This window comes from Rhinopithecus roxellana, chromosome 18 (genome assembly GCF_007565055.1).
Source record: "Rhinopithecus roxellana isolate Shanxi Qingling chromosome 18, ASM756505v1, whole genome shotgun sequence".
Taxonomy (NCBI): Eukaryota; Metazoa; Chordata; class Mammalia; order Primates; family Cercopithecidae; genus Rhinopithecus; species Rhinopithecus roxellana.
In genome coordinates, this window is record NC_044566.1 from 83978073 (window position 1) to 84003261 (window position 25189).

Consider the following 25189-nt stretch of genomic DNA (forward strand, 5'->3'; position numbering starts at 1 on the left):
TGAAGTGGTTCAAGTCCGTACTGAAGGGCTGTTCTGGTTCAAAAATTTGTATCTTTTAAATTTTGATACTCTTTATCAGCCTCTTAGAATCTTATGGGTTAGAAAGCAAAGAAAAATAACAGCAATTATGCAAATATTTCATAGATGTCTCCCCATTTGAAGACTGTTAGGGACTGTTGTTTTTCATTTTCTAGACAAATTATTTTGCTTACCTTATTTTTTTAGTTGAGTTGAATTTATTGACTTCTCTCTATGTCATAGAGAAGAATGCTTGCTTATTTAATCAGATATACTTATTTTGATCCTCTTAAGGCTAGTGTAATTACAGTCTATTTAAAAAGGTAATTTATTATAAACATTAATATGTAAAATTTAATAATATCTATGCTAAAGACATACCAGAAAAAAAGCTTAAAATGCTTAATATTTTAAATGCATATTGTCATAAGATACATTTAACCAGGGAGCACCAAGAAAAGCAGAATAAACACTTATTAGTAATGTTTGCTGATTTAAAATACTCAGTTATAGAAAGAGAAAGGTGTTTTTTATTACCTTTTATGCCTATACTGACTACTAAAACATTTAAAACTGCATATTCTGAGGTGTTTTTTCTTTTGCAATGGTTAAATAATGTATGATAACATTTATATGGAGTCTTACTCCTAGAAAGCTATGTTTTTAATCAATCTGATTAGTAGATTAATCAATCTGATTATGTACTAATATGTATAACCATGTGACATGGAATTGTAATTTTTTAAATGGAAAGTTTAGTATGAAAGAAAATATTTTGAAAGGATATTCTTTATATAATTTTGCGACTATTTTTGAAACTTTGAAAATAGAAAAAGAATGAAGGGAAAATGTAATTAAAAGAGACTTTTTCAGTTCATGGCTCTTGGCAACATAGAAACTTTTGTCATCTTTGACTTCATTCTGACATAAAACCCTTATAAAATGCGGCATATGCTGTGTTAGTGATCAGAACAGTTTTTGAACAGTATTAATCTTCTCTTGGAAAAATGGAGCCTTACACAGCATCTCTAGGAAGTAAGATTAAACACAGAACTCTAATGGCAACAAAGCTAGATCACAAGTATAGATGGCACTAATTATCTGACTTTATGATTCAGAGTTTCATGTTATATTTGAGAAAATCTAGTATTTCAGAGTAAATGTATTTTGAACTGGCTTTAGAAGAATAGCTCCACCGATTCATGGGTTTGAGCCTAAAGTGTGCTTTACTCTTGAATGCTAAATTGTGTTTATGGACTCTGATTGTATTCTTCTTTGTCACCACAGGGGGAGGGTTACATGAAGGTGTTTATCATCTCATTTCATTTTCATAACTACTCGTAGAGGGACAGTGTCCCTATATCATAGATGAGCAATCACAGCCATAATGAGGTTTAGTGACTAGTATGTGGCGGGCTGGGATGTAGAACCTGCTGCAGGATACCAGGCCTGAGTTCTCTGAAGGAAGACCTTGCCCTTCCTCCAGGCATGCTAGTATTTTACCAGAGGTTTTGCCAGCATGACTAATGGAAATAGTATTCTGTATAAAAACTTTATTCTCACTAAATGTCCTCCTTTATTCTCATTCGTTGTTAATTCATCCTTATTGTTGCCAACATTAGGTTATCAGTGATCTTTGCATAAAACATTTTTGCTGGTTTTCCACTGATGCAGCCCTGATTACATTAAAAAATAAAACAAACAAACAAACAAACAAACAAACAAAAACCCTTTTGTTATCTCTCAATATGAAAGATTTTTCCAAATCAATCTTTTTGGATAATAGACTCATTATCTGGCTTCATATCAACAAAAAAGTATTTCTCTTTTGGTTTTAAAATTTCTATTGTCTTCTCTCTTAGGCAATTCTGCTTCTTTGTATCCCTTTGTCCATATTCTCACTCTCTAAGTGCCATTGATCCTTTGTTCCAACAATCCTATGAGTATATGATAGCAGCGAAGATGGGAGAAGAGCATTATCTTACTGGGTATATACTCACCATCCTGAGTATCCTGATACATTAAATTCAGTAAGAGTCTAATTTGTCATTTTTATTTTCAAAAAGTAGAATTGGTTAAATTATGTCAGTGTCTTATTTGGAGGTTGAAGTGGTGAAGGTTGCTTGTATTTGTTTTTTTTAAACTGTGACACTTAATGTACTTCATAGGTAGTGAAAATAATATTGGAGTCCAAGTCAGGTGGTCATCATTCTTTTATCAGATTTGTTGCTTAAAATTAACCTAAGCATTATTTTTTCTTATTGTGATGATGATGATGACAATGATAGTAGTAGTAGTATTAGGATGACTATAATGAGAATTATATAAGAAACAGAAACGGAAAGCATTCAGTGCAGTACTTAATAGGTGTTCAGAAAGTGTGATTTAAAATTTACAGTTACTTGTGTCTTTGACATTTTTCTTTTGGTAGACTACGAAATGTTTCAGAATGTAAAAGGATACTGATAATGATGAGAAAAATAAAAAGTTACAGTCTGCTCTTAAGAATAAAGACAAGAAAATAAAACATATATATTTTCTGAGAAGTTGAGGATTGCTATTTGGTCAGGTTAAGGAAGGGAATCCTACTAACTTTTTTATTAGTCTTCATCTGAAAATTTTAACTAATACAACAAGACCAGAAATAAAGTTTAAATTCTGGGAATAAGGAGATGAAAGTGTCATTATATGGTACCTGGAAAACTTGTCACAGTCAATGAAGTAGTTACTAGGACTGATACCTGTATCATCATTCCCATTTTCTCTTCTCCACTTCTGTATGTCCAGCTGCCTCTTGTACATGACTATGTGGATATAGAAGCGCTTCTGTAACTGAACATGTTTTAAACTGGACTAGTGTCCAAACCTGTTTCTCATTTGTTGCTGAATTAAATAAACATCACCATCATTTATCTAAATAAACACCATCATTATCATCTATCTGATAGCTTAAGCCTGAGTATCCTCTTTATTCTCTTTTACTCTGCCGATTCATACATACATACACACAAGTGACCATATGTATATCCATCCAAAAGATATTTGTTGAGTACCTGATGTGTTCCAGGCTTTAATCTTGGTGCTAAGAATATAGTGGCAATCAAAGTTTCTGCCTCTAAGGGTCTTATTTTCTAATGGAGGAAGTGGGACAATATCAAATTTATAGTATGTAAGGAGTAAGTGCTTTGAAGGAGAAAAAAGGCAGAGCAATGTTGATGCAGAACACCAGGTAAAGAGTTTGCTTTCTATATAAGGCAGTAAGGGAAGGCTTTACCAATAAGTTTTAGCAGGATTCATTTGCTGCACTGTAGTGGAGAGACTACAGCTGGTTAAGCCTGAAAGCAAGGAGACTAGTTAGAAACAAGTTGTGGTCCAGATGAAAAAAGATGTTAACCACGAAAAGAAATTGTACCAGGGCGATGGTGAGGAGCGATTACTTTAGTGAATATTTTGGAGTTAGAATCGACTAGATTCACTGATGGATTAGATATTATTGTGAGGGGAATAGTAGCAAAAATTCAAGTGTTTGACTTGAAAATAACAAAAAGAACATTCCCATTTTTTTAAGCTGAAGAAAATAGTTAGGAGAGCAGATATGGAGGTAGGCACATATATGTCAGGAGTTTGCTTTTGGGCATGTTAAGTACAGTTGCTCATTAGACATCCAAATAAAGATATTGAGAGAGAGTAGTTGGTTGTTCAAGTCTGGAGTTCAAGAGACAAATTTGGGCTAGATCAATAATTAGTCTATTTCCCACTATAGAATCTACTTTTGGAACTCATCCACACTCCTCCTGTTGTTACTGCCCTTGGTGAAGGTACCCTTTACTTTCTTTTGGATTACTGTCAACTTCCTTCAGTCTTGCCCTTCTATTGTTATTTTTGCCATTCTTCTAAACCACCTTCTTTAGCCTGAGTTTTTCCTAAAATGTAGTTCTCCTGATGTCTCATGTGCTTAAATCTTCAGTGGCTCCTCATTACTGTTAGAATAAAATCCAAATGTCTTATTCTGGCTTAAAATATCTTGTGTGATCTGGTACCTGACTCATTTCTGGTGTCATTTATTTCTGTTTATATTTTCTGTTCTTATTATCCTCACATCTTTCAGTGCCTTTAGAGTTTTTGCACCTTTATACCTTCAAATATTATCCTTCTATTATTGTGTCTTTGCCACATATCCCCACCTTCTTACCTGGCTGACTCCTTTTTCCTTTCAAACTTTGCTTAGGTATTTAACCCAAAAGGACTATTTTTGACAAGTATGTTTAGGGTGCTCTTCTTTATTCTTGTGTAGTTCTCACTATAACATCACTAATACATCTATGTATTATAATTGTCATTTATTTTATAGTCACTTCAATTAGACCTTAAATTCTTTGAGGCAAGGAATTTCTCTATCTTGTCTAGCGTTGTATCTTTGTTGCCTAACACAGTCTCTTTTAGTTGCTTAATACATTTTTTTATCTGAATGAAAGACAAAATAAGTAAAATCCTGATTATAAAATGTGTATGCAAAATTAGGCAAAGTTTCTACATAATACCTAGGACTATAAATTAAATGTCCTTTGGATACCTAACACTTAACAAAAGATATATAGGTCGTGCATGAAGAACAGTGTGCTAAGTTGAATAATTATAAACACATGCCATATTTATGATAAGGAAGTTCGGAAATTGTCAAGATATCAAATCTCTCAGAATCTATTTACAATTGCCTTGCAATTCAAATACAATTTTAATGGATTTTATTTTTAGATCTTTTGGGTTGCTCTAAAGTTCATGTGGAAAAATAAATGAGGGCCAGCCATGGTGGTTCACACCTGTAATCCCAACACTTTGGGAGGCCGAGGCAGGTGGATCACTTGAGGCCAGGAGTTCGATACTAACCTGGCCAACATGGTGAAACCCCGTCTCTACTTAAAAAAAAAAATACAAAAATTAGCTGGGCATAGTGGCATGCACCTGTAGTCCCAGCTACTCAGGAGCCTGAGGCAGGAGAATTGCTTGAACCCGGGAGGCGGAGGTTGCAGTGAGCCGAGATCACACCACTGCACTCTGGCCTGGGTGACAGAGCAAGACTCCATCTCAAAAAAGCAAACAAAAAAATGAACAAAATTTAGATATGGAGAAAAATAATTTGAGCAGACAATGAATAAAATGTATCATAAATCTATAGTACGTAAGACAGGGTGATAGCAGTGTTAACAGTACCACAGGGAATAATGGAGCAGAACTAGTAGGCCAGAAAAATAGAAATAACATATCTAGACACTAAGTATATGATCAAAGTGTAACTTAAAATCAGTTGAGAAAGATGGTTAGTTATATAAAATGACACAGAAATATCAAATGTTTTGGAAAATGGAAATTTTGATTCTTACCTCATTCTATGTAACAAAATATGTAATTGTAATATACAGGTTGAATATCCCCTATCTGAAATGCTTCAGACCAGAAGTGTTTTGTATTTTAGATTTTGGAATGTTTGTATAATACTTACTGGTGGAGTACCTCTAATCCAAATCTCTCTAATCTGAAATGCTGCAATGAACATTTCCTTTGAACATAACCTTTGAGTGCCATCTTGATGCTCAAAGTTTCAGATTTTGGAGCATTTCAGATTTTGAACTTTACCTTTATTGATTTACATATCTACCGAAACACATTGCTACACTCTTCTTTCTTATCACGTTCCCAATTTTATCCAATAGCGACCTTGCCATCTCCAGTGTGGGACTGCCATATGATCACATGTGCCACCTGACTGTTACTGCCAGTGCCCAAGTACAACCCCCAGGGGCCCAAGGACTGGTCTTCCCAGAACCTATGTTTGCTGCCCAGGGGATTAAGGACTGATGACTAGAGCCTGCTGGTATCCATATGCATGCCACCTGGGCTCAAGGACAGACCCACTTTGGGTCTGGCTCTTCATCTTCATCACTAGGAAAGTAATACCAAAGCCTCCACAAACAACTGCAGCCTAAGCCACTGAGGAAATCTCAGACACTGCTGATGATTATAGCTGAATAAATTACACAGAGACTATGTGGCTGCTCCCACCCAAAACTCCAAACACTCTACTTAATTGATGCTGTAAATCTACTCTATAAAATTAGAAGTCATTATTACAGGAGGTGCACAGATATCACTATAGGGACACACAAAAAAACATGAAAAAGGAAAGAAACATGATACCTCAAAGGAACATAGTAATTCTCCCACAGCACACCCCAAATAAAAAGAACTTTATAAAAGACCTGAAAGGGAATTCAAAATAATGATCGTTACAAAACTCCATGAAACACAGAGAATACAAGTAGACAATATAAATAAATCAGGAAAACAATTGATTAGAATGAGAAATTCAACAAAGAGATAGATATTAAAAAAAGAGCCAAATAGAAATTCTTGAATTGAAGAATTCAATAAAGGAAATAAAAAATACAACCAAGATCTTCATCAGTAGACTAGGCAACGAAAAGAAGTAACTTCTGAGTTTGGGAATAGGTCTTTTGAAATAACCCAGACAAGCCAAAAAAAAGAAAAAAGAAAAATAGAGAAGAAGATTTAAGAAAGTCTGTGTGACATGTGGGACACAATTAAGCAAATATATATTTGTGTTTTGGGATTACTGGAAGGAGAAGAGATGAAAAAAGGCATCGACAACCTATTTAATGAAATAATAGCTGAAAACTTTCTAAGTCTTGGGAAAGAAATAGACATCCAGATACACGAAGCTCAAAGATTCCCAAATAGATTCAACTCAAAAAGTCTTCTTTGAGACATATTATATTCAGATTTTCAAAAGTCAACGTCAAAGAATGCGTTATAAAAATAGCAAAAGAAAAGTGTCAAATCACATCTAAGGTAATCCCCATAAGACTAACATCAGTTTTTTTTAGCAGAAAACTTACAGGCTGGGAGAGAATTGGATGATACATACAAAATGCTTAAAGAAAAGAACTGTAAGATAAGAACACTTTACTCACGATAGCTATTCTTCAGAGATGAGGGAGAAATAGTCTTTCCCAGCCAAGCAAACACTGAGGGAATTCATTACCACTAGACTCCTTGCTTAAGAGAGTCATATATCTGGAAGCCAAGAAAGCTATATCTACCACTGTTAAAACACATAAAGGTGTAAAACTCCCTATAGAGCAGATACACAAATGAGAAAGGACGCAAATATTGTTATTACAGAAACCCACCAAACTGCAAAGATAAACAGAGAGGAAGAGAGGAACAAAGCAAGTACAAAACAATCAGAAAATCATCAACAAAATGACAGGAGTAGGTGCTCACCCATTAGTAATGACCTTGATTATAAGTAGTGTAAATTATCTAATTAAAAGTTATAGACTGGCTGAATGGATTAAAAAATATGCTGCCTACAATAACTCACTTCATCTGTAAAGATACACAGTGACTGAAAGCGAAGGGATTGAAAAAAATGTATATAAATGAAAAGCAAAAGTGTGCAGGAATAAGCTATACTTGTATCAGTCAAAATAGATTTTGTCAAAAAAGATAAAAAGAGACAAAATCATTATATAATGATAAAGGGACAAATTCAGCATGAGAATATAACAGTTTTAAATGTATGCATGCCCAATGCCAGAACACCCAGATGTTTAAAGCAGATATCTACAAGGAGAGAGACACTCCAATATAGTTGTAGTTGGAGAATTTAACTTTCAGCATTTGTCAGACCATCTAGCTAGAAAATTGTCAAATAAATATCAATCTGAAACTGCATTGTAGACCAAATGGATCTAACAGACATTTATAGAACATAGCATCCAGTAGGTGCACAACACACATCTTCTCTTCAGCGCATGGAACACTCTCCAGAATAGACCATTTGTTAGGCCAGAAAACAAGTTTCAACAAATTTTCAAAAATCAAAATTATATTAAGTACCTTTGTAGCTCACAATGGAATAACACTAGAAATCAACAACAGGAACTTTGGGAACTTTTCAAATAATATGGAAATTAAACAGCTTGCTTCTGTAATGTACAATAAGTCATGAAGAAATTAAGAAAATAAAAAAATATTTCTGAAATGAGTTAAAGTAGAAACAAAATATACCAAAACCTTTGGAATATAGCACAAACAGTACTAGGAGGGAAGTTTGTAGCAAAAAATGCCTACATAAAAAAATAGATTGCAAGTCAAGAACTTAGTGATGTATCTTAAGGAATTAGGAGAAGAACAAACCAAACCCAAAGTTAGTAGAAGGAAACAAATAATAAAGTTCAGAGCAGAACTAAATGAAATAGAGACAAAAAAAGAAGACACATTGCTGGGTGAGGTGGCTCACACTTGTAATCTCAGCACTTTGGGAGGCTGAGGTGGGAGGATCACTTGAGGGCAGGAGCACTTGAGGACAGGGTTTCATGACTGGCCTGGGCAACATAGTGGGACTCTGTCTCTACGAAAAATAAAAAGAAATTGGCTGAATGTGGTGGCACACATCTGTAGTCCCAGCTGCATAGGAGGCTGAGGTGGGAGGATCAATTGAGCCTGAGAAGTCAAGGTTACAGTGAACTCTGATCATGCTGCTGCACTCCAGCCTGGGTGACAGAGCGAGACCCTGTCTCAAATCAAACAGACAAACAAAAAACAAACAATATGAGATTAAAGAAATAAAAAGTTGTGGTTTTTTTTAAAGATTAAATTGATAAACCGTTAGAAGAAAAAAGAGAGAAAACCCAAATACATAAAATTGGAATCCAAAAGGAGATATTACAACTAATACCACAGAAATAAAAAGGATTGTTAGAGGCTAATTATGAACAAATGTTTGCCAACACATTGGAAAACCTAGAAGAAATGAAGAAATTTCTGGACACTTAGCTACCAGTATTGAATCAGAAAGAGTAGGAAACCTGAACAGACCAATAATGAGTAAGGAAATTGAATCAGTAGTAAACAGTCTTCCAACAAAGAAGGGCCCAAGACTGGATGGCTTCACTGCTGAGTTCTACCAAGATTTTAAGGAAGAACTAACACCAATTCCTTTCAAACTATTCCAAAAATATGAAGAGGAGAGAATTCTTCCTAACTCATACTACAAGGCCAGCTTGACACTGATACCAAGACAAGAGTAGGACCCAACATAAAAAGAAAACTTAGACCAACATTCCTGATGAATTTAGATGCAGAAATCCTCAACAAAATAGCAGCAAAACAAATCCAACAGTACATCAAGAAGATAATACACTATGATCAAATGGGATTTATTTCAAGGATGCATAGATGATTCAACATTCACAATCAATAAAATCTATTCTTTTAATTTTCCATAAGTCATGTTTTTAAATAAGAATGATATTGTACATTAGACATAAAGTGACTGTGTTTTAGTTAGCATTCTTAGAGCTAGCTTCATAATCCAATTTAAAAATAATTATATTTTGAGTGCAAGTATATTATATATTGCAAGTATATTGAGTGCAAATATACTTGAGTGCAAGTATATTAATTTTTATAATTGTGTCCTGTATGCTATTCAAATGAGCTAATTGTAGTTATTCTTAAACCCAATGGTATTGGTTTCCATAGTATACATGTTTTTTTGTTGCTTTTCCTGTTAGACCTTCAAATACTTACTTTCCATAGTTTCTCTGACATAAAAGCTCCCAGTTTCTATCTTCAACAGTTCAGGTCTTGGGATATCTATTGTTTTATTTGTTTTTATAACTTTTATTTAGAAGAGTTACATCCTTTTTAGCTTATTTAATGATGAAAGTTCACTTTTTACACTTCTGTATTTGAATGAATTACTGCCCCTAACATGGACCTACTCTTGGTTTTACAGAGAGAAGAGAAGAGGAAGATACTGAAGAGAAGAAATCAATTAAGAAAAAAATTAAAGAACTTAAGTTTCTAGATTCTAAAATTGCCCAGAACCTTTGTAAGTATCATATTCCAATACCATTGAAAGACAGTGGAAATAATTCTTTAAATGATTTCATTTTCTTTAAGACCGATTATTCATTATTTGCTATTTTCATTTTGTTATTATATGCATGATAAATACACAGATACCTCCTTTAGGTAAATTATGGGATTAAATGCTTCAAAAGATAAGTGCATATTAGAAAATACAAATAAGAAAAGGTTTTAAAATGAAATTCTACCTTTCATAACTGAAAAAAAACTACTCTTTAAAGTCCCTTTTTTAAAATATAAAAATAAAGACTTAAGGAATTTAGGTAATGACATCATATTTGAAAAAAAATCGGTAATGTATTGCTTCTTTTACAACTCTGAATTTCTAATATTTGTGATACTTGGCTACGCCTAAAGGAGGTTAGAATATTAACGGAAATAAGGATAGTGGGTAAAGTGAATTCAGTTATCGCATCTGAGCATTTGAAAGCCTTTTCTCAAAAGTTCTGAGTAGAAATATTTTAGATTTAATTACTGTTACAGGAGCTAAATATGAAGTATTGAATTATCTTCTTGATAAGATACTGTGAAAGAAGAAGGCAAATAGTTTTGCTCTTAACTCATTTCTAACTTCTCTAAATTCATCAAAGGTAGTTATGCTTAGAGATGATATAATATGGTCTGTAATATCACTTTCTGATGGTGCAAGAGGGATATAAATAATGTGGAAAATCTAGAGTGATGAAGAATTAACATGGTTTTTAGTCTGTCCCTCAATTATTGCATGCCTTAGCTGAGCTTTTAGCAAATATTGGAATAAAACAGTTCTTCAGTGAGAGGATAAAGATCTATGCTACTGATTAAAGAGGGAGTTACGTTAGAGGCAATGTATCCAAATGGTAGAGTTGGCATTCCTTTTATGAAAATTTCAGAACCTCCTCTCCTTCATAATCACTTTGATCTAAACTCGTCCCTTTTCTACAATGCAGGCCTGCCAAGATCCCCATGGATAGTATGGTGGCATTGATGTATTGTTTAGTAGTCAATTCGCTATTTCTGGGCACTGCTGATTACACATCTCTGTCATTTGGTGAGTTAGGAGTCACCAAGTGACATGCTTGGACCAGTGAAGATGGGAGTGGAGATAATGTCACTTTTTGGGTGGAAGCATTTCATTGGTGGTTGAAGAAGCTCCCCCTGACACCCAGAATGGCATTCAGAGTGGTGTCCATCATCCTGATATAGAGATCATAATTAATAGAGCTCTGCGTTTCTGGTTTGATGAACATGTGGTCTTCATGAGAAATAATTTGTGTGTGTTGCTTAGACCACAGAGATTTTGTTTGTGTTTGTTTTTTGTATGATATACATATTTTAGGGAATTTCCCTCCCAAAAGAATTTAGTCTCAGTTCAAAGTACTGTGTTTTGAACTATGTCAGATAATGTCAAAAAGTTCTGTATCTGTGATCTAAAGAGATGATTTTGTTTTGAAGAATGTTCATGAAGTGCATTACAATTTAGTAGTGTTGATTCTAAATAGTCTTGTAATAGTTCCTGAAGAAATATAATGTTTAATAGAATTCTTTCTGGATGGGTCAGCTGTGATAAGTTAGCCTAAATGTCCATCTCAAAGTTAAATAACTTTTTGAACAAGGTTATTTATTTATGTATTACAGAACAAGTTCTACATGGGATTTCAAATTTAGTTAAAACAGCCAATAAATACTGATTACCTTTGTTTATTAGTTCTGTATTTGGCCTTTAATCTTCACTACAATCCCACCAGGTGGGTATTAGCATTGACAGTATAGATAGGGAATCTGGTGGGTGTAGCAGTTAAGTGATTTCAATAAGATTGCTCATTTTGAAAATATTTTAATGTTTATATAGTTTAATATATATCTGTTCCTTTTTACAGATAACAGAATAACATTTTTATGGAAAAGGATCCTGTTTGCTTTGTTTCATTTAGCTAGAGTATATATATCCTATTCATTTAATTGAGAAACATGTTTTAAAGTGTAAGATGAAAAGATACAGAATTTATACCATGTCATGATATGATGTAATCCATTTTTAAGATTATTCTGGCCCTCTCTGATGGTAGCAGGCATTAAGATTTAAGCTTTAAGAAGCTTTAGCAGCCTATAATCTTTATTGTAATTGTAGTTTGATTCACAGCTGTTTTTGTCATGAAATTTAGAGTTTTGAGAGTCTGAATTCTGAGAAGAGTCTTAAAACTGTTTTAGATTGAGATAAATTGAAATAAAACAGTGGTCAGTAGTAGAATACTGATACTGAAATGGAGAGGTTCATTTCTAAAGTTCATTGAAGAGAAATATTATGTTTGTGTACTAGATTAGAATTTTGGAGAAAGAATCTAAAAGTCATTCATTTGTCTACTTGTTTATTTAAGAGTGTTTTTGGTTTCCTGTATTTTTGAGTTCGTAAAGGTTTTGGCCAAGATTCTGGGCACATCATGAAGTAGAATTCCAGGCACTCTAGGATCAAGAGAAGGCTCAGGAGTTTTGTAAGATTCATTTGTTTTACCAGATTTGTTTCCACTGGCGGTAACAGCTGTAAAAGGAGGAACTCTGGAATGTACACATTATCATCAAGGTTTAAATATTTGTAAATTTCCTAGCAGAAAACAAGCATGACTGGCTCCAAAATCTGTGCACTTTACACTTTCAAGCTGAATCCAAAGCTTCCTATTGGATCTGTATAGTCATCTTCTGAAAGATAAAGATGTATGTTAGTAAAAAGATTCCTTTTGATCGATCTCTTGGACACATTAACTGAATAGCTCTCATTTTCAGTAACTTGAAGTATTTAGAAAATGTATATTTGTCTTCTGAATTGTCTTTTAGGCATCAGGTCATTTTCAACTCTTGTATTTTTTTTTGTCCTTAGTTGTCATAACAAATGCTTTCCAAAAGACAGTTTATTCATAAACTATTTTTAAAACCCTAGTTTGATCTTTATATTTGTGCTAGGTACTACTTTAATTATAGAATATCTCAAAGAAGTGAACAAATGACAACTATAGGAGAAGGTAAAAGAATATTCCATCTGTAAAGCAAATTCTACTATCACCATTGTATCCTTTCTGCTTTTTCTTGTTTTTATTATTTGCTATTATATGTAGCATTATGTTATGCTATCTATTTGTTTATCTTATGTATTTATTTGTTTATTTATTTTTTTGAGACAGAGCCTTGCTCTACTCTGTTACACAGGCTGGAGTGCAGTGGCATGACCTCAGCTTACTGCAGCCTTCACCTCTTGAGTTCACTCTCATGCCTCAGCCTCCTAAGTGGCTGTACAGGTGTACACCACCACACCTGGCTAATTTTTCTATTTTTTTTTTTTTATTATACTTTAAGTTCTAGGGTACATGTGCATAACGTGCAGGTTTGTTACATATGTATACTTGTGCCATGTTGGTGTGCTGCACCCATCAACTCGTCAGCACCCATCAATTCGTCATTTATATCAGGTATAACTCCCAATGCAATCCCTCCCCCCTCCCCCTCCCCCCTCCCGATGATAGGCTCCGATGTGTGATGTTCCCCTTCCCGAGTCCAAGTGATGTCATTGTTCAGTTCCCACCTATGAGTGAGAACATGCAGTGTTTGGTTTTCTCTTCTTGTGATAGTTTGCTAAGAATGATGGTTTCCAGCTGCATCCATGTCCCTACAAATGACGCAATCTCATCCTTTTTTATGGCTGCATAATATTCCATGGTGTATATGTGCCACATTTTCTTAAACCAGTCTGTCACAGATGGACATTTGGGTTGATTCCAAGTCTTTGCTATTGTGAATAGTGCTGCAATAAACATACGTGTGCATGTGTCTTTATAGCAGCATGATTTATAATCCTTTGGGTATATACCCAGTAGTGGGATGGCTGGGTCATATGGTACATCTAGTTCTAGATCCTCGAGGAATCACCATACTGTTTTCCATAATGGTTGAACTAGTTTACAATCCCACCAACAGTGTAAATGTGTTCCTATTTCTCCACATCCTCTCCAGCACCTGTTGTTGCCTGACTTTTTAATGATTGCCATTCTAACTGGTGTGAGATGGTATCTCATTGTGGTTTTGATTTGCATTTCTCTGATGGCGAGTGATGATGAGCATTTTTTCATGTGTCTGTTGGCTGTATGAATGTCTTCTTTTGAGAAATGTCTGTTCATATCCTTTGCCCACTTTTCTATGGGGTTGTTTGTTTTTTTCTTGTAAATTCGTTTGAGTTATTTGTAGATTCTGGATATTAGCCCTTTGTCAGATGAGTAGATTGCAAAAATGTTCTCCCATTCTGTAGGTTGCCTGTTCACTCTGGTGGTAGTTTCTTTTGCTGTGCAGAAGCTCTTTAGTTTAATTAGATCCCATTTGTCAATTTTGGCTTTTGCTGCCGTTGCTTTTGGTGTTTTAGACATGAAGTCCTTGCCCATGCCTATGTCCTGAGTGGTACTGCCTAGGTTTTCTTCTAGGGTTTTTATGGTATTAGGTCTAACATTTAAGTCTCTAATCCATCTTGAATTAATTTTTGTATAAGGAGTAAGGAAAGGATCTACTTTCAGCTTTCTATTAATGGCTAGCCAATTTTCCCAGCACCATTTATTAAATAGGGAATCCTTTCCCCATTTCTTGTTTCTCTCAGGTTTGTCAAAGATCAGATGGCTGTAGATGTGTGGTATTATTTCTGAGGACTCTGTTCTGTTCCACTGGTCTATATCTCTATTTTGGTACCAGTACCATGCTGTTTTGGTTACTGTAGCCTTGTAGTATAGTTTGAAGTCAGGTAGCGTGATGCCTCCAGCTTTGTTCTTAGGACATAAGATTGTCTTGGCAATGCGGGTTCTTTTTTGGTTCCATATGAACTTTGAAGCAGTTTTTCCCAATTCTGTGAAGAAACTCATTGGTAGCTTGATGGGGAATGGCATTGAATCTATAAATAACCTTGGGCAGTATGGCCATTTTCACAATATTGATTCTTCCTATCCATGAGCATGGTATGTTCTTCCATTTGTTAGTGTCCTCTTTGATTTCACTGAGCAGTGGTTTGTAGTTCTCCTTGAAGAGGTCCTTTACATCCCTTGTAAGTTGGATTCCTAGGTATTTTATTCTCTTTGAAGCAATTGTGAATGGAAGTTCATTGATGATTTGGCTCTCTGTTTGTCTGTTACTGGTGTATAAGAATGCTTGTGATTTTTGCACATTAATTTTGTATCCTGAGACTTTTCTGAAGTTACTTATCAGCTTAAGGAGCTTTTGGGCTGAGACAATGGGGTTTTCTAAATATACAATCATGTCATCTGCAAACAGGGACAATTTAACTTCTTCTTTTCCTAACTGGATACCCTTGATTTCTTTCTCTTGCCTGATTGCCCTAGCCAGAACTTCCAACACTATGTTGGATAGGAGTGGTGAGAGAGGGCATCCCTGTCTTGTGCCAGTTTTCAAAGGGAATTTTTTCAGTTTTTGCCCATTCAGTATGATATTAGCTGTGGGTTTGTCATAAATAGCTCTTATTATTTTGAGGTACGTTCCATCAATACCGAATTTATTGAGCGTTTTTAGCATGAAGGGCTGTTGAATTTTGTCAAAAGCCTTTTCTGCATCTATTGAGATAATCATGTGGTTCTTGTCTTTGGTTCTGTTTATATGCTGGATTACGTTTATTGATTTGCGAATGTTGAAGCAGCCTTGCATCCCAGGGATGAAGCTCACTTGATCATGGTGGATAAGCTTTTTGATGTGCTGCTGAATCCGGTTTGCCAGCATTTTATTGAGGATTTTTGCATCGATGTTCATCAGGGATATTGGTCTAAAATTCTCTTTTTTTGTTGTGTCTCTGCCAAGCTTTGGTATCAGGATGATGTTGGCCTCATAAAATGAGTTAGGGAGGATTCCCTCTTTTTCTATTGATTGGAATAGTTTCAGAAGGAATGGTACCAGCTCCTCCTTGTACCTCTGGTAGAATTCAGCTGTGAATCCATCTGGTCCTGGGCTTTTTTTGGTTGGTAGGTTATTAATTATTGCCTCAATTTCAGAGCCTGCTATTGGTCTATTTAGGGATTTAACTTCTTCCTGGTTTAGTCTTGGAACAATGTAAGTGTCCAAGAAATTATCCATTTCTTCTAGTTTTTCTAGTTGATTTGCGTAGAGGTGTTTATAGTATTCTCTGATGGTAGTTTGTATTTCTGTGGGGTCCGTGGTGATATCCCCTTTATCATTTTTTATTGCGTCTACTTGATTCTTCTCTCTTTTCTTCTTTATTAGTCTTGCTAGCGATCTGTCAATTTTGTTGATCTTTTCAAAAAACCAACTCCTGGATTCATTGATTTTTTGGAGGGTTTTTTGTGTCTCTATCTCCTCCAGTTCTGCTCTGATCTGAGTTATTTCTTGCCTTTTGCTAGCTTTTGAATGTGTTTGCTCTAGCTTCTCCAGTTCTTTTAATTGTGATGTTAGAGTGTCAATTTTAGATCTTTCCAGCTTTCTCTTGTAGGCATTTAGTGCTATAAATTTCCCTCTACACACTGTTTTAAATGTGTCCCAGAGATTTTGGTATGTTGTATCTTTGTTCTCATTGGTTTCAAAGAACATCTTTATTTCTGCCTTCAGTTTCCTTATGTACCCAGTAGTCATTCAGGAGCAGGTTGTTCAGTTTCCATGTAGTTGAGTGGTTTTGATTTAGTTTCTTAGTCCTGAGTTCTAGTTTGATTGCACTGTGGTCTGAGAGACAGTTTGTTATAGTTTCTGTTCTTTTACATTTGCTAAGGAGTGCTTTACTTCCAATTATGTGGTCAATTTTGGAATAAGTGCGATGGGTATCAACAGCAGAGGTTGCTGAGAAGAATGTATATTCTGTTGATTTGGGGTGGAGAGTTCTATAGATGTCTATTAGGTCTGCTTGGTGCAGAGATGAGTTCAATTCCTGGATATCCTTGTTAACTTTCTGTCTCGTTGATCTGTCTAATGTTGACAGTGGAGTGTTGAAGTCTCCCATTATTATTGTATGGGAGTCTAAGTCTCTTTGTAAGTCTCTAAGGACTTGCTTTATGAATGTGGGTGCTCCTGTATTGGGTGCGTATATATTTAGGAGAGTTAGCTCTTCCTGTTGAATTGATCCCTTTACCATTATGTAATGGCCTTCTTTGTCTCTTTTGATCTTTGATGGTTTAAAGTCTATTTTATCAGAGACTAGGATTGCATCCCCTGCTTTTTTTTGTTCTCCATTTGCTTGGTAGATCTTCCTCCATCCCTTTATTTTGAGCCTATGTATGTCTCTGCATGTGCGATGGGTCTCCTGAATACAGCAGACTGATGGGTCTTGACTCTTTATCCAGTTTGCCAGTCTGTGTCTTTTAATTGGACCATTTAGTCCATTAACATTTAAGGTTATTATTGTTATGTGTGAACTTGATCCTGCCATTATGATATTAACTGGTTATTTTGCTCGTTAGTTGATGCAGTTTCTTCCTAGCCTCGATGGTCTTTACATTTTGGCATGTTTTTGCAATGGCTGGTACCGGTTGTTCCTTTCCATGTTTAGTGCTTCCTTCAGGGACTCTTGTAAGGGAGGCCTGGTGGTGACAAAATCTCTAAGCATTTGCTTATCTGTAAAGGATTTTATTTCTCCTTCACTTATGAAACTTAGTTTGGCTGGATATGAAATTCTGTGTTTAAAATTCTTTTCTTTAAGAACGTTGAATATTGGCCCCCACTCTCTTCTGGCTTGTAGAGTTTCTGCCGAGAGGTCTGCTGTTAGTCTGATGGGCTTCCCTTTGTGGGTAACCCGACCTTTCTCTCTGGCTGCCCTTAAGATTTTTTCCTTCATTTCAACTTTGGTGAATCTGGCAATTATGTGTCTTGGAGTTGCTCTTCTGGAGGAGTATCTTTGTGGCGTTCTCTGTATTTCCTGAATTTGAATGTTGGCCTGCCCTACTAGGTTGGGGAAGTTTTCCTGGATGATATCCTGAAGAGTGTTTTCCAACTTGGTTCCATTTTCCCCCTCACTTTCAGGCACCCCAATCAGACGTAGATTTGGTCTTTTTACATAATCCCATACTTCTTGCAGGCTTTGTTCATTTCTTTTTCTTCTTTTTTCTTTTGGTTTCTCTTCTCGCTTCATTTCATTCATTTGATCCTCAATTGCTGATACTCTTTCTTCCAGTTGATCGAGTCAGTTACTGAAACTTGTGGATTTGTCACGTATTTCTCGTGTCATGGTTTTCATCTCTGTCATTTCATTTGTGACCTTCTCTGCATTAATTTTTCTAGCTATCAATTCTTCCACTCTTTTTTCAAGATTTTTAGTTTCTTTGTGCTGGGTACGTAATTCCTCCTTTAGCTCTGAGAAGTTTGATCGACTGAAGCCTTCTTCTCTCATCTCGTCAAAGTCATTCTCTGACCAGCTTCGATCCGTTGCTGGTGATGAGCTGCGCTCCTTTGCAGGGGGAGATGCACTCTTATTTTTTGAATTTCCAGCTTTTCTGCCCTGCTTCCTCCCCATCTTTGTGGTTTTATCTGCCTCTGGTCTTTGATGATGGTGACGTACTGATGGGGTTTTGGTATAGGTGTTCTTCCTGTTTGATAGTTTTCCTTCTAATAGTCAGGACCCTCAGCTGTAGGTCTGTTGGAGATTGCTTGAGGTCCACTCCAGACCCTGTTTGCCTGGGTATCAACAGCAGAGGTTGCAGAAGATAGAATATTGCTGAACAGCGAGTGTACCTGTCTGATTCTTGCTTTGGAAGCTTCCTCTCAGGGGTATACTCCACCCTGTGAGGTGTGGTGTGTCAAACTGCCCCTAGTGGGGGATGTCTTCCAGTTAGGCTTACTCAGGGGTCAGGGACCCACTTGAGCAGGCCGTCTGTCCCTTCTCAGATCTCAACCTCCGTGTTGGGAGATCCACTGCTCTCTTCAAAGCTGTCAGACAGAGTCGTTCGCGTCTGCCCAGGCCTCTGCTGCTTCCCCTTTTGTTGTTTAGCTGTGCCCTGTCCCCAGAGGTGGAGTCTACAGAGACAGGCAGGTTTCCTTGAGCTGCTGTGAGCTCCACCCAGTTCGAGCTTCCCAGCGGCTTTGTTTACCTACTTAAGCCTCAGCAATGGCGGGCGCCCTTCCCCTAGCCTTGCTGCTGCCTTGCAGTTAGATCTCCGCAGACTGCTGTGTTAGCAATGAGGGAGGCTCCATGGGCGTGGGTCCCTCCCGTCCAGGTGAGGGATATATTCTTCTGGTGTGCCCGTTTGCTTAAAGCGCGGTATTGGGGTGGGAGTTACCTGATTTTCCAGGTGTTGTGTGTCTCAGTTCCCCTGGCTAGGAAAAGGGTTTCCCTTCCCCCTTGCGCTTCCCAGGTGAGGCGATGCCTCGCCCTGCTTCAGCTCTCGCTGGTCACGCTGCAGCAGCTGACCAGCACCAGTTGTCCGGCACTCCCCAGTGAGATGACCACAGTACCTCAGTTGAAAATGCATAAATCACTGGTCTTCTGTGTCGCTCGCGCTGGGAGTTGGAGACTGGAGCTGTTCCTATTCGGCCATCTTGCTCCGCGCCCCAATTTTTGTATTTTTTTAGTAGAGACAGGGTTTTGCCATATTGTCCAGGCTGGTCTTGAACTCCTGTCCTCAAGCAATCCACCTGCCTTGGCCACCCAAAGTGCTGAGATTATAGGCGTGAACCACCACACCTGGCCTGTTCTTTTTTATGTCTGTATAGTATTCCATTTTGTATATATACGACATTTACTTTATCCAGTCCTTCACTGATGGTCACTTACGCTGATTTCATATCCTGCGTATTGTAAATAGTATTCCAGTGGACATAAGAATGCAGATCTCTTTATGATACTGATTTTATTTCTTGTGGATATATATCCAATAATGGAATTGCTTGGTTATATGGTAATTCCATTTTGAATGTTTTAAGGAGGCTCCATACTGTTTTTTAATAATGATTTACTACTTTACATTCATACCAAAAGTGTATAAGAATTCCTTTTTCTCGACATCTTTTCTAACACTTGTTATCTTTTGTCTTTTTAAAACCATTTTTGTGGGTACATAGTAGTTTTATGTATTTATGGGATACATGAGATGTTTGGATTTGGGCATAACAATAACATCATGGAGAATGGGATATCTATCCCCAAGCATTTACCCTTTGTGTTACAAACGATCCAATTAAATTCTTTTAGTTGTTTTTAAATGCATGATTAAATTATTATTGACTATAAATACTCTGTTGTGCTGTCAATTACTAGGTCTTATTCATTCTTTCAAATTTTTTGTACCCATTAACCACCCTCACCTACATCCCACCATCCCTACTCCCCTACAACATTTCCCAGCCTGTGGTAACTGTAGTTCTACTCCTATCTCCCTGAGTTAAATTATTTTGAGTTTTAGATCCCACAAATAAGTGAAAACACGTGACATTTGTCTCTCTCTGCTTGGCTTATTTTACTTAACATGATGATCTTCAGTTCCGTCTATGTTGTTGCAAAGGAGAGGATCTCATTCTTTTTTATGGCTAAATAGTACTCCATTTCATAGTATATCCCACAGTTTTTTATCCGTTTTTGTCTTTTTGATAATAGCCATTCTAACAGGGGTTTAGGTGGTATCTCATTGTGGTTTTGTTTTGCCTGTCATTGATGATTAGAGACATTGAACCTCTTTTAAATATACCTGTTGACCATTTGTATGTCTTCTTTTGAGAAATGTGTTTAGGTCTTTTACCCACTTTTTATTTTGGTTAATTATTTTCTTTTCCTTAAATTGTTTGAGTTCTTTATATATTTTAGATATTAATCCTTTATTAGGTATATTGTTTACAAATATTTCCTCCTATTCTGTAGTTTGTCTCTTCACTCTGTAGATTATTTGTTTTATGCAGAAGCTTTTTAAGCTTGGTGTAATACTATTTGTCTATTTTTGCCTGTGCTTTTGAGGTGATAGTCAAAATTTTATTATAGAGACCAATGTCCTGGAGCTTTCCCCCTCTTTTCTTCTAGTAGTTTCTTAGTTTTGATTCTTACATTTAGTAGTTTCTTAGTCTCTTTTTCATTTTGAGGTTTTTTTTTTTTTGGAATCCATTAACCATCCATCTGCATCTCTCCCCACTCCCCTACTACCCTTCCCAGCCTGTGGTAATCATTCCTTCTTTATCTCCCTGAGTTAACTTGTTCAGATTTTTAGATCCTACAAATACGTGAGAAATTGTGATATTTGCCTTTCTCTGTCTGACTTATTTCACTTAACATAATGATCTCTAATAGTTGGTAGCTGTTGTACATGGAATTTTCTTGATTTCTTTTTCAGATAGTTTACTATTAGTGTGTAGAAATGGTACTGATTTTTATGTTGATTTTGTGTGCTGCAATTTTACTGAATTTATTTGATCTAATAGTTTGTTGGTGGAGTCTTTATGATTTTTTTTTATTTATTTAAGCTTGTTTTCTGCAAGCAAGTACAGTTTAACTTATTTCTGCCTTTTTTTTTGTTTTTTTTTTCTCTTGCCTAATTGCCCTGGTTAGGACTTCAAGTAATATGTTGAACAGAAGTGGTGAAAGTGGAGATCTTCATCTTCCAGATTTTGTAGGAAAAGCTTTTAACTTTTCTCTATTTGTTATGATGAAAGCTGTGTGTTTGTCATATATAACACATATATTTATTGTGTTGTGACAAATTTCTTCTATTCCTAATTTGTCAACATTTTTTATCGTAAAAGAGTGATGAATTCTGTCAAATTATTTTTGTATCTATTGAAATGATTATATGATTTTGTCCTTCATACTGTTAATAGGATGTGTCACATTTATTGATTTACATATTTTGAACCATCCTTGCATCTCCGGAATGAATCCCATTTGATCATGGTGATTGATCTTTAAATTCAGTTTGTTGAGAATTTTTGCTTCAGGGTTAGTGACAAGTAGTTTTCTTCTGTTGCATCCTTGCAGGTTTTGGTGTCGGGGGAATGCCAGCCTTGTGGAGTGAGTTTGGCAGTATTCTCTATTATTGTTGTTTTGAATATTTTCAAAAGAATTGGTAATAGTTTTTAGTTACATGTTTGATAGAATTAAGCAGCAAATATATTAGATCCTCAGCTTTTCTTTGGTGAGAAACTACTTATTACTGATTTCAGTTTCCTTACTGGTTATTAGTTTATTCAGGTATTCTATTGTTTTATAATTAAATCTTGATAAGTTATAATTTTCTAGGATTGTATCCATTTTTTTTCTAGGTTATCCCATTTATTGATGTATAAGAAATCATTCAAAATAGTCTCATAAATTCTTTTTATTTTTGTGGTGTCAGTTGTAATATCTTTTCATTTATGACTATATTTATTTGAGTCTTCTTAGTCTAAATAAACATTTGATTATTTTGTTTATTTTTCCAAAAATCAACTTTTTGTTTTTTGTTTTCTTTTTTCTTTCTTTTTTTTTTTTTTTTCTTTTTTGGTATTTTCTAGTCTCCATTTCATTTATTTCTGATTGGATCTTTAATATTTTCTTGCTTCTAATAATTTTGGGTTGAGTTTGTCTTGTTTTTATAATTCCTCCAGGTGCAATGTTAGGTTGAGATTTTTTTTTTTTTTTTAATGTAGACATTTATTTCTATAAGCTTCTCACTTAGATCTGCTTTTGCTATATCCCATATATTTTAGTATATTGTGTTTTCCTTTACATTTTTCTAAATAAATTTTAAAATTGAAGACTTAATTTCTTCATTGACTCATTTGTTATTTAGAAACATGTGGTTTAGTTTTCATGTATTTGAAAAGTTTTTGAATTTTCTTCTGTTATTGATTTCTAGTTTTATTCCATTGTGGTCAGAAAATATACTTGATATGATTCTAGTCTCCTTAAATTTGTTAAGACTTGTTTTGTGGCGTAACATATGATCTGTCCTGGAGAATGTTCCATATGCAGTTGAGGGAAGGATGTTTATTCTGATATTGTTATATGAAATGTTCTGTAAATATTTGTTAGATCCTTTTGGCCTAGAGTTCATTTTCTATTTAATATATTTTTTTTTTTTATTTTTTGTCTAGATGATTGTTTTATTGCTGAAAATGAGATGTTGAAGTCTCCTAATATTATTGTATTGAAATGTATGTCTCCCTGTAGATCTATTTGCTTTGTATATTTAGATTCTTTGGTGTTGGATACATTATACACACACACACACACACATATATATATACACATATGTATGTTTACAAGTGTTACATCCTTTTGCTGAGTTGATTACTTTATTATGTAATATCCTTCTTTGTCTCCTTTTACAGTTTTTGGTTTAAAGTATATTTTATCTGATGTTAATATAGCTACTCTGTTCTCTTTTGGTTTTCATGTGCATGAAATATCTTTTTCTATCTTTACACTTGCTTTATATGTGTCTTTACGGGTGAAGTGAGTCTTCAGTAGTCAGCATATTGTTGTAGTTTTGTTTTGTTTTCATTCAGCCACTGTCTTTTAATTTGAGAATTCAATCCATTTAGATTCTAGATAATTATTGATAGTGAAGGACTTATAACTACCATTTTGTTGATTGTTTTCTAGTTGTTTTGTGAATCCTGTTTACTTTCTTCCTTTATTACTGTTTTCCTTTGTGGATAAGTGATTATTTTTTAATAGTATGTTTTGATTTTTTGCTTTGGATTTGTAGTGCATTTAGTGTAGATTTTTGCTTTGTGGTTATCATGAGGCTAACTAAAATATTTTTTATAGTTAAAATAATTTATTTGAAACTGATAACCTTGATCACTTATAAAAAAATAAGACTACATGTTAATTGTACTCTCTCCTTCAATTTTGAATTTTTGATGTCACAATTCACATCTTTCCATATTGAATTTCCTTAACAATTTATTGTAGTTACTGTAAATTTTAATAGTTTTGTCCTCTATTCTCTCTTTTAAAGATATAAGTGATTTTACATACCACCATTACATTATTAGAATATTCAAAATTTGACTATGTACTTACTTTTACTGGTGAGTTATACTTTCAGATATTTTTTGTGTTTCTCATTATCATCCTTTTCTTTCAACTGGAAGAATTTCATTTAGCAATTTTTATAAGACAGGGCTGTTGATTGTGAACTTCCTTAGCTTGTGTTTGTCTGGGAAACTCTATCTTTCCTTGATTTCTGAAAAATACATTTTTATGGTACATTATTCTTAGTTAGAAGTTGTTTTTCTTCAGCACTTTTAATATGTCATCATATTTTCTCCTGGCATGTAAGGTTTCTGTTGAGAAGTCTGCTGTTAGGTATACTGGAACTCTCTTGTTTGCTATTTTATTATTTTCTCTTGTTGCTTTCTGGATCCCCTCTTTGTCTTTCATATTTGACAGTTTGATTATAATGTCATGGTAGTATTGGATTCAATCATACTGGACACCCTTTACCTTCTCATATCTGGATATTTATATCTTTTTCCAGGTTTGGAAAGTTTTCTGCTGTTACTTTTTAAAATAAGTTTTCTACAATGTTATCTACTCTCTCAAACCTCAGTGACACGTTTTTGCTCTTTAATGCTGTCCCATAAATTTCACGTTTTCTTCATTCCTTTTCATTCATTTTTCTTATTCTTTTACTGAATACGTTCAAATGAATTGTCTTTAAGTTTACAGATTTCTTTTCTTCTGCTTGATCACTTCTACAGTTGATGCTGTCTATTGAATTTCTCATTTTGTACCTTGTATATTTTAGCTCTAGTATTTCTGTTTAATTTTTAAAAACTATTTTCTTTGTTAAAAATTACTATTTTTTTTAAATTTTCTTGAAGTTCACTGAACCTTTTTTGTTTTGATTTTTTTTTATTATTATTATACTTTAAGTTCTAGGGTACATGTGCATAGCGTGCAGGTTTGTTACATATGTATACTTGTGCCATGTTGGTGTGCTGCACCCATCAACTCGTCGGCACCCATCAACTAGTCATTTACATCAGATATAACTCCCAATGCAATCCCTCCTCCCCTCCCCCCTCCCCATAATAGGCCCCGGTGTGTGATGTTCCCCTTCCCAAGTCCAAGTAATCTCATTGTTCAGTTCTCACCTATGAGTGAGAACATGTGGTGTTTGGTTTTCTGTTCTTGTGATAGTTTGCTGAGAATGATGGTTTCCAGCTGCATCCGTGTCCCTACAAAGGACACAAACTCATCCTTTTTTACGTGTGCATAGTATTCCACGGTATATATATGCCACATTTTCTTAATCCAGTCTGTCACTGATGGACATTTGGGTTGATTCCA

General features: G+C 35.1%; 1 protein-coding gene across 3 annotated transcripts in view; it reads left to right on the forward strand.

Annotated features, from left to right (window-relative positions):
- DIAPH3 (diaphanous related formin 3) overlaps positions 1-25189 on the forward strand; it is a 517788-nt gene that overhangs the window by 234319 nt on the left and 258280 nt on the right. For all 3 annotated transcript variants that reach the window (XM_030922410.1, XM_030922411.1, XM_010368580.1), the window contains one exon: positions 9842-9937. In XM_030922410.1, coding sequence (XP_030778270.1) covers positions 9842-9937 — 96 coding nt within the window. The remainder of the gene's footprint in view (positions 1-9841; positions 9938-25189) is intronic.